General features: G+C 38.0%; 1 protein-coding gene across 6 annotated transcripts in view; it reads right to left on the bottom strand.

The window, feature by feature from the left end:
• Window positions 1-5,653: 5,653 nt before the first annotated feature.
• Window positions 5,654-11,155, bottom strand: part of atp11b (ATPase phospholipid transporting 11B) — a 57,974-nt gene continuing 52,472 nt past the window's right edge. For 3 of the 6 annotated variants that reach the window (XM_067395847.1, XM_067395843.1, XM_067395845.1), the window contains one exon: window positions 5,654-10,610. In XM_067395847.1, the coding sequence (XP_067251948.1) occupies window positions 10,508-10,610 (103 nt within the window). In that variant the 3' untranslated portion in view covers window positions 5,654-10,507. The remainder of the gene's footprint in view (window positions 10,611-11,155) is intronic. The other 3 variants (XM_067395844.1, XM_067395846.1, XM_067395848.1) reach the window with 3 other exon arrangements.

The raw sequence follows: 11,155 nt of genomic DNA, 5'->3' as shown, positions 1-11,155 counted from the left end.
TTAGTATTGTGCATCATCACCTTGAACTAGCGGTTAAACGGATTGTTGTTGATCCGTGATCCGTTCGGATCAAGCCCCACGGTTCGGGACGCATGTGATTCACGGATCATTTGCAAGTTTCACCGCAATAGAGTGAACAGGTTATAATTTGAACGTGTTTTGTTTTGCTATTTCACACATTAAATAGATATAAAACTATTCCAGCGCTAGAAGAGGAAAAAGGATTTAATTCGGTATCGCACGCAGGTGTTATCGGTACGCGCAGACGCGCATACAAGGCTCGCGCGCACAGAGAGCTAGAAAGAGAGAGAGAGGCGCGTTCCAGATAGCTCTTAAACCCTAAATTAACTTCTCTTTCGCGTCCTCAATGCACTTGGATGGTCACATACACGCATTATGTCAGTCAAAATAATAAAATAATAAAGTATTCTCGAAAACACATTCGGTTATGTCTTAATTGAACGAGGTGAGAATTCGGAATCGGATGTGTATATTGGATGTGCGCGTGCATGGAGTCTTACTCTTAAAGTGACAGCAACCTAAAAATACCTGCGGTTGTCTGTCATGTCAAACAACAAAACACAGCTTTAACAAAGATTAATCTATATTACATTACATTTACACAGTGAAAAGTTTCATTTTATATTTAATTATTACATTTCTGTACACAAATTAATACTACAGTTAGAACTCATATTTTATTTGTAACTTTATGTTGCATTTATCTATGCTTGTAGTTGCTGTATAGTATTTGTCCTTTGGGGGGAGGGGGGCTAGGGCAATCTCGCCTAGGGCAACCAAAGGGCTAGAGCCGGCCCTGCTAATAATGTTTGGAAAGTTACAGCCGCTAAGAGATGTTCCAAATATGGTAAAAGGACAGAGGCTTCGGCCTTGGAGGTTAGAGATATAAAAGTGAGGGGAAGCTTTCGTTCTTGGTCTTTGCAGCTACTTGTGTTTCTGTATGACTGTGTGACCTTTCTTGCGAGAAATAAAAGCTTTAAAGACAATTGGACGTGTTTGTCTCTTATGCAGTAGAGTCAGAGTTGATTTTTTGCCACAACAGCAACTAACACTTTGAGTCAATGTTTTTTGAGTCAACTTGAAATGTGCTGTTTTTGAAATCATGCTTAGTGTTCATTGCCCCTGTTATCAGTGGCGGAACATTCTCATTTGGCTCATGCAGTCTTCTCACAGACGAGCAGTGTTGTAGTAATCGAGACCATATTGTAACGGTCTCGGTCTTGTCATGGACTCGTGTGCATATTGACTCGGAATTGACTCGTACTCGTGCATATTAGGACTCGGACTCATTCCCGAGACCACTCGAGTCCCATTCAAAATATTTCATGCTTAATGTTCGGGGGCAAAGAGCAATGATAATATTGTGGTCAATAAAACAAAATGCATTTGAATTATAATTAACATGACAATGTGTACAATAGTAACGAATCGCTCAAAAGTCGGAAAATTCGTCAGTGTGAGGCGTTGCGTTGCTATTGGTTGCGTGCAAGTCTGTTCGAAACTTCTCTCGAGCCATATATGTTTTTTTCACTGAGTGCCTATGGCTCGACGTAAGCTTGTGTCGCTTTAATTAAAAATCTATTTATTATAGATTTTAAAATATTACATAAATCACCAATGCCGGTTAGTCATGTTTAACACCCCAACCAATCGTGATCTGGCTGACACAACAAGTTCAAATTTCATTAGACAATGTGAAGTGGAAAATACATGGAAATTACATGTTCCTTTAGTCGATTGATTTAAAATCTTTTATTTAAAAATGTTAAAAATAACAGCATTTATTCAAAATGGAAATCTTTTCTAACAAATTGCCTTTACACCACCTACTATGTGGCCTTTTTACCCTAAACTGATAATATTTTTTAAACCAATATCACTTAAATAAATAAAATACAGTGTACATGCCATGGTATATTTGAAGAGTATGGTACCAATTTTATTGTTTCCACCAAACATATACATATTCTTTTAGGTCTTTAGATTTCTCTAGGTCTTGTCTCAGACCCAACCTTATGTGAACTTGAACTTGTCTCGGACCGCTTTGGTCTTGGTCTCGGCTCGTACTCGACCCTCTCTGGACTCGAATGAGCTGGTCTCGACCACAACACTGCAGACGAGAGCTTTCCTACTCTCATACATGTTTTTTTTTTTAATAATACATTACCTTTGTAATTCATATATGAAAACCATGCATCTTGTAAATATAGATTATATAGAGATAGTTTAGTTTCACTGAAGAACGAATGTAAAACCTGCTGCTGTAATGGAACACAGGACGCTCTTCATCTTCATGACCAACAGATGGCAGTAAAATGAACCACGCAGACAAGCTTCCAGTAATTAACCAGATGTCAATACTTGCAATACTTATGCTTTAGTTATATACTCACATACAGGAATAGTTTGAAAGTTGTGATCATTTACTTACAAAAAAAGAGATGTTTATCAGACCGTGAGAGTCAGCCAATGGGGATGGACACTGTTGAGATGGAAACACAATGGAAAAGTTGCGCAGTAAAATGGAAAAATGCTTTCTTGGTTTTCTCATGTTAACATGTACTGCACAGACATGTTTGACCACTGCACTCGTGTACTGCATCCTAAGCGGTATCCTGCACGACACTAGTGCTGCTTTCGAAATCAAATACTTACAGTATACTTGTTAATACTAACACCAAGAGTAGAATGTCTGAAAAACAGTAGGCAAAAAAAAAGTCCCTGGATGACCTACTACTTCTGGCAGAGATTCTGAAGTGCACATCGACACTTTACTATCCCATGAGGCCACAGGAGGGGATTTATGAATGGCAGTGAAGCGAAGCAACTGATGCTGCTGGTAGGTCACTTGAAAGTAACAGCAGCAGATGTAATACATCCGAATTTCATTCACACTACCCATATGCATACTATATAGAGTGTAATTTTTTAACGATCACAAAGTAAATTAAATTTCTAATGTAGTACCTATTCAGACAGTACACAATTTCAGACGCAGTGGGTTTAAAAAGGCTAAGCGAAAATAAGCTCAACTTTTTTCTCAAGATCTTGTTTTTTTCTTCTTCTTTTTTTCTTCATTCCAATGCCTGCATGGAAAAACATGTTTTGTCTGAAATTCTGAATAACCCAAACACCGTCGCTGTGTCTGAAATCGAATACTTCTCTACTATACAGTACACGAAAAACAGTACGCAAAGTATGGATGCAGCGCGACACGACGTGACAAATACTCAACAATAAACTGATGCTCTGTTCTAATTTCGACATACTTCAAGAGCTCTTGCTTCTTCTCCTTTATATATAAATGACATATGGAATAGGGAATCACCAGTGTGCAGCATCCACCTTTATGTATATATATATATATATATATATATTATATATGTATATGTATGAAAAAAAGAGTGCTAGACGACATCTTTGATTGTTGTGCTTGTGTATTTTGCAGCATTTTGTACATGACAGGGCATACTAAAAATATGCCATTAATTTTGACCCTGTTGGCATTTTTAAACACAAAAATGCATTCTGTGAATCACCATAATATTTACATAAATGACTAATTTCCCCTCCTCCATAACACCTTAAATCTCATTAGAGTTAAAATTGCTTTTACATTTTCAAGAATTATTCAGTGCTTTAGTAATATTCAAATAAATTGGTGGTTTTGTTTAGGTCAGGGGGTCAAGATTGTGCAAATTAATCATGATTAAGTGATTGAAGTCGTTAGTATCCTGTAAAAAATTGCTTTGATCAGATTTACAATTTACATGAATAAGAATGCATGCATGATCAATGTGGTTCTTAATAGATGGTTCACACAATCATTCTTCTACATATCAAAACTGAAAGATCATTTCTTGAAATAGAAACGGTTCGCCTGCATTATATATGAGCACTAATGAGATTCCATTGATCACAGTGAAGGATTTCAGCATAACAATCCTTAAATAGATTTTCAATGGCAAGGCCTGGAGAGTGGATGGGTGAATCTCACAGAGAAATGTCAACCAGATTAGATGCAATATTTCATTTAACATTTTAACTTTTGCAGAAGTGGCAAATGGGACGTACAGTATGGAGGTGTTTTTAGATTCAAATCAAAATATAAAGCAGGGATGTTTGAGAGATTTTAGCGTCTCAGTCAGTTTAAGGATCATTATAAATGGGCACAAATCTTATTTGATCACTTGCAATTAAGTGTGGACAGTCTGCCTGAAATTTGCGTGCAGTCTGAACATAGCCAAAGTCATCAAGGTACTTTTCACCACCTGTTTTTTTTACTATGTATGTATTCATACAGTACTACTCTTCTGGTTTTACTCTTTCTCCTACTATATAGGGATGTATTTGATTTCGTACGCAGAGCCAATTGTATGCAAGATGAGGATTAAACGTGACTGCCCCTGGCACGGACTAGCATGCTCACTTTTGGGCTGAGAGTGGAAACATGGCTATTGAGTCCCAAATAATAGGTCATTGAAAATGTGTCAGAAGTGCCTGGATGGAGTACCATTTCTTGTTGGTTTTCAAATGATGCATCACAACTGTGACTTCACATTGGGTATTATATTGTAAGGCAGTTGGCAATATGCAGCCCTCATATACATTTTATTCAAATTAATGACACATTTAATGACATAGTACTGTGTCCTCATATTGTTATACTCTGTCTTAAAACTCTTTGGAAGGTATTTACTATTACATATCAGATTAAGAATGATAAGATGGTTAAAATCTGCAATTTTATCAGAAAATACTGCTCATTACAATATTTTCTGGAAGCATACCAATTATTTAAGACTTTTGATATTTCAGATTCAAATTTCCTCTAGTTTTGCAGTTTGGTTTGGGAAGTTTCCTTTAAAATTAAGGTTATAAACTATTATCTAAGAAAACATTTATTTTTCAGACTGATCTCTCTGAGTATGTGCTGTCACCTGTAATGTTTTTTTGGAACCATGATGTTATTGTTTGGCAGATAAAGATGGGTTTGTTGACCCCATTTTCCTGGATATCCACCATCTGAAATGCTTGGTTGACTGATGACTGTGGACTTGTGTGCCATATCCTATTAAACATATTTGCAAGTATTTGCATTTCAATAAAACCAAACCAAACCAAACCAAACCACTGAAGTATATGGAGAAAACTATGCTCACTTTATGCTTGGTGTACAAGTTTAGAGTAGTTTCAAACATTTGTGTTGCCAGAGCCCTACTTGAAAATAATTGTAAAAACTGTTTAACACAGAGATGTCTCTTGAGTGTTGTACCCTCTTGCCACTGTTAATAGGGTTCACACTTACACTGAACAAAAAATGGTGTAGGATTTAATTTGAAACAATTTGCAGGCAGACATTTCATAATTACAAAGAAACGGCAAGTAACATTGAAGTAAATTCAATTTTGAAGTAGAAAGACTGAAATTGCATTTGCTTGTAAAACATACTCCAGTAATCTTTAAAACTTCGAAAAATATTTGAGTGTAATCTGGCCAAATAGGTTGGCAAAATTTCTTCATTGTCTTATAAAATAAAATAAATTTTCACAAATCTAAACCATTGTAAGAAGTCTACTGCATTGCGAAATTGCACAAAAACTGTAATGTGGAATAATAACAAAACACTAGATTTTACAAATGTATTTATTCTGTAAATAGAACTTTCATAAACATCGGCAAATAATCATATTCACTGTAAGGAGAGTACAATTAGATAAACGTATGTTTACACAAAAAAAGATAAAACCGCAACATGGATGATTGACATCACAGCTAGATCAGGTATGTCCAGTCTAGATTGAGTCTTATTGCTAATGTCTCTGAGTAACAAGTGGCACACTGCATTGCTATATAATTCATGAAAACACATTATATAGCAACACAATTCAGCCGCTGGATTTCAACGCAAGATTTGAAACAGTTATGATCAGCGGTCAGGATGCGGGTTTGAACATTGATGTGTGAAGTGATATACAAATAAAAACTAAAGAGAAGTACCAAAATAGAGTAATTCACAATTCAAAACGTAACTGTACTCCATCATAAAATCTGATTCTCCAACTGCCACCCGGGTCACGGCATCAGATTTCAAACAGTCTCGCCCTTTGCAGCAAAAATAAAGAGAAATCCCAAGACTAGACTCCTCAAAAATGGAGCATTTTTATCATCCAGTTCACTTAGGCCTCTGTTACAGGGTTATTGAGACAGAATGACCAAAGTGTAGCATGCAGTCTGATATCATAAACTTCAATATAGTTGATGTAAGCAAGTTTAAAACGGTTGTCTCAATGCTCCGGCTTTACAATAACCCACGGTGCATGTAGGATGACTATCAGACTATGCCCTCTTACACGATTAAATACACACACGCATACACACAAAACAAAATAATTAAACAGCTTTGACAAGTGGTTAGCAACACAAGCAGAAAAACAAGGAACACAGCAACAATGATAAATGAACTGATGACAATAGTTAGAAATGACAATTTAGCATGTGCAAGACAGAGGAAACGAGAAATAATATGCAGGCACATGACTGATGGAGGTTAAAGTGATTGAGTTCAAGAACGATATGCGAGGTTTCCATCAAAAACTCCGCAACATTCATGCATCAAGATAAACTGTACAAACCAAGACAGTCTGGGTGTACAGGTAGGCATCTTAGGGTAGGAGGCTACAGGTTTGTGAGCTAGAGCTACACTGCGCTCACATTTAATACCTTGAAAATCAGGCAATTAAAGGAGGAAATTATGGCTTCAAACAGACCCCCTCATTTTCCTCAGGAAAGATGGTGGCCCTTTTTGTACAGTTCCATGGTTTACGAGCAGCGGAAACTTTCAAGTCAGACACATCCTTTGGTTTTTGGAGGAACTGCTGCCTTCCTTCCATCCTTTCTTGCTGATCACATATGACGTGACACTCTGATTAACAGAGCTTTTAAAGTGTGACATCTGTGAAAGCCTGGCTGGTGATTGGACAAGGGCAGGGGGAAGGGGTAAAGGGTAGGCTGGCATTTTTCCTTTTTGGGCTGGTGCATTAGCAATGAGAGACCTCCATGGGTGAGAGTGTCAGGATGCTCCGGTCATTGGAGAAGAAGGTGTCAGAGTCGCTCCAAGATCTGGAAGTATCAAGGAAATTGCGAACAATGAGGGGGACAGTGTGGATAGTTTGGAAACGTGTTCAGAACATTACTTGATTTGTCTCACTTAAAAAAAATAAAAGAAAATCCATCCTGTTAGATTAAAATGTCCAAAATGCTTGTAAGATTAGTTTCGAAATGATGGTTTAAAAATTATTAAAATGTACTTCAAATTGACACCTTGTGTAACTCAAACAATCACTGAGGAATATCTAACTTTAGCTCTTTATTTGTATCCTGTTAGGATCCATGATTACGTTTACTGTCTTGCTATTGTGTAAATGAGTTATTAATTATTAGGTTGCAAGAGTATATTTCTAAATCTCTCTTTAAATGAACTCTTAGTGCATGAAGATCAGTATGCAGCAGACAAGAGTCACAGCCAATGGAGAAATGGATGAGGACATGTTAGTGCAGGATGGGTTAATGTGCATGGTTAATAAGACAACAAACAAATATAAACACAACATCCTTCCACAGCCTTGACATTTACATTCTTATAAAAGTATTAACCTTTTCCTAGGCATAATATGTAGGGTATGATACCTATATATGAAACAAAGATTATTTACAGCATATAAGTAAATATAGAAACTAATTCATAACATAAATCTATTGCTTGTAGAAAAATATGTGTATATAGGTTTATTATAAAATTTATATTATATTTGTAAATAGAGTGGAATTAAGCAGCCCTTGAGGATCGAAGCTGCTCCAAAGCTGTATTCCTCAAACACCATACCTGCTACTCTTGAACACCAGAGGGCATTGTCTTTATCAAAAGGACTAATCCCCTTAAAGAACAGCCATATTATATAGGTCCATGCTATATAAGATCAAGAATACACTGATAGCTACAGTAATGCAATTATCTTTGGATTACGTGTAAGAAAGTAGTAGAGGGCAAATTAAATGTACCATCTTCATATGTTGCAGATGAAGACAACCGTTTTAAGATCTTGAAGAGGTAAAAAGTTTAAATTAGAGTGTGTGTTTGCATTTATTTGATTAAATGTATAATTCACGGTAAATGTGGCTTACTGACTTCATACAATAGTAAACAATCTCTTTCATTGTCTAAAGCAGTGGTTCTCAACTGGTTTTGCTGTGGACATCAAGTGATGACCCAAGTGTCATACAAAATCATACAAAAGCACATTGAACAAAGCTGCGCAAGGGTAAAGAAACATTGCTTGTTTTGGTGGATGAGGGCATGCTGGCGTCTGCCTACTCTTGCGTAGCCAGACCTTCAGACTGACGGCAGAAGGTCTGGGCTTTCACTGGCCAAGGAATGCCCAAGAGGCTGTCTGACTGACATATAAAGCAGCCAATCAAAGTTTGTTTTGTTCTGCTTCATGTTTAGGGGCTTGAAAATGCTTGAAATGACGCAATGTCCCTTCAATAACAGAACGGTGTGTAAAACACTTGGACGTATTTTAAAGAGTCTACGCCAAAAACTTTACATACTTCACATAATTTTAAAAATCCAGCATTTAGATCCTGATAAGTGCTCATTGTCACAGTTGTAAACACAACAGCTTGTTTTTTCCATAAGGGGGCTTGGCATCACAGCATCTTTCAACCAACCAGATGACGACTTCGAAACTCCTGAGGTATTTTCAAATTTGTGTGCCATAATGCATCAGACGTCATACCCACAGACCGTTGGTCTGAACATCTGATGCATTATGGCACACAAATTTGAAAACACTTCAGGAGTTTCGAAGTCCTCATCGGATTGGTTGAAATAAAAGAAATGTCAAGTGTGTTTTTTTTACTTTTATTTTTGCCATTTTTGCCTGTATTGTGACATGGCTCTATATATGTATTAGCAGGAAGCAAAGTGGGAGACGAGATCAGTAAATGTCTATGAACCGGGACTCAAACTAAGATTGTCTGAAGCGCAATTAGTGCTACATGGAGTGCGGCTCACAAAGCCATAAGCTCCAACGATATGGGAAATGTTTATCGTTCCTATTCCAAATTTACACAACATATGACCCAGTTTTGGACACACCCTGACCAACCAGTTGAGAACCGCTGGTCAGAAGACAAATGTAAGAAAAGCAGTACAGATCATTGATAAATGCAACAATGTATAATTGTTAAGATGCTTCATTTGAGATAGACAAGACAAAGATGGAAAAATAGGGTAAACGATAAAGCAGAGTAAACTGTCTAGGTAGAACACACACTCTGGCATTCACCGACCACTTAACATACTGAAAATGAAATGCTGCCTCCATGCAGTTAGACAGACTGATTTGACTTCCGTAAGGCTTCAAGTTTAAAATAACAAGAGCAATTCAAGAATCCTCTTGGAGACTAGAGTTACCAGTGTCTCACTCAATCATGATATGGTCCCTTGTTGATTTTGTCTTTGCAATATATGAGCCGATCACAGCAGCGGTAGCTGTTGACCGTGGCTACCATCGGCCAGTCAGAGCAGAGGTCTTCACTAGTACCCTGCTCTTCAGTGGCAGTGTTCTAGCAGTAAAACTGGAACAGGAATCTTAAATTTAGTGAGACCAGGTCTCCGTGTACTCATTTCACCACTGTGGAGTAGCTTCAGAAGCGCCCTGCTTCTCAAAGTGCAGATACAGACAGTCAAAACGATTACACTGAAAGCTGAGGCTTAGGAGTGCATTACAGTCGCATGCCATCACAAACCCCTCCACGGAGAGGAACACACGCAAGGCAAAGACTAAGACGCAGAATAAAACACTTGAACAGGGATGCAACGTCTCAGAACACGTAATGACATGGATCAAGTCATATAGTCCAACATTCCACAAGCACATACTTGCATAAATTGGCGCTATAAACGTTTGCCTTGCTAATAACTGGGTGTGATGTCTGAGAACAAGGATGACTTCAGCGATTATGGACTGATATGAGGCACAAAATTTATGGTGAATCTTCAGCAGAGAACATTTATCTGCTACATAGAGAAGACACGAAAAGCGACACCAGCAAAGAAGGACGCACCTCGAAAGAAGGTAAAGACGATGAAAGACGAAGACAATGGCAGAGCAGACTCAAAGTTACTCCATGACAATTTTTTATGTCTTCATGTATACGTACGTACCTGGAGCCTCCCAGGTGACAAAGCTCTCTTGAACTTCTAGCTAAACTTTGTTACATTAAAAGGCAAATGAATGCACCCGTTTCTGTCTTAAATTCTACACTGTAATCATTAGGGAATGCTTTGAGTGCGGTGGCAGCCCTCACTCGTCCAGTGCTGATGGCTCATCGTGCTCCAGTTTGTAGGAGATGTGCTTACAGCAGAGGCTAGAGAGAGAGAGGTCGCACCTTGTGGCCCGAGCGGGGTCGCATCGGCCCATTATTCGCTCCACCAGCCGGCCCAGCCGTGAGCAGGCGTTTTGCCCCTCTGAGAAACAGCACATGGAGTCCACACATCCGATGCCCTGGTAGGCCTCAATAAACTGGAAAAAGAAAGAGAGAGGTGAGCCAGAACACGAAAGAGATGAAAAGCATGAAACCAAACAGTTTCTAACAAACATATCATTTGCTCATTGACATCCATAATGGGCAATGACTAGATGTCTTAATTCTGTCATATTGGAGACTCTTTACACATCAAAATGTATAATCTGTCTTACATTTTACAACAGCACTTTCACAAACAGGGCACAAAATTGGGCTTGAAACTTAAGGTGTTTAAAATGGGCCTCACTCTTTATTTTGTAATTGCTTGTGGTGATTTTCTTCATTGTATGTCTTTTTGTATGCATTAAACAGCTTTGTCCATAGTCCAAAGTATACTTCAGTACGCAGCAGATGCATACTGAAGAACGCGTAGCCTTTCAAAGTATACTTCACTTGATAGCTTGCATAGATAGGCGCCAGATCTGTACTATTTTTGTCCAGAAGACAGGAGCGATAAAAATGTATGTTCTACTCTTTTAAACTACAGTAGCGAGTATCTCTCAACCACCTCACAAAAACACTCATCAACTTGGATGTCTAT

The sequence above is a fragment of the Chanodichthys erythropterus genome, chromosome 10, assembly GCF_024489055.1.
Source record: "Chanodichthys erythropterus isolate Z2021 chromosome 10, ASM2448905v1, whole genome shotgun sequence".
NCBI classification, from domain to species: Eukaryota; Metazoa; Chordata; class Actinopteri; order Cypriniformes; family Xenocyprididae; genus Chanodichthys; species Chanodichthys erythropterus.
The sequence above is the reverse complement of the archived record's forward strand: the minus strand, read 5'-3'. Positions and strand labels throughout refer to the sequence as shown.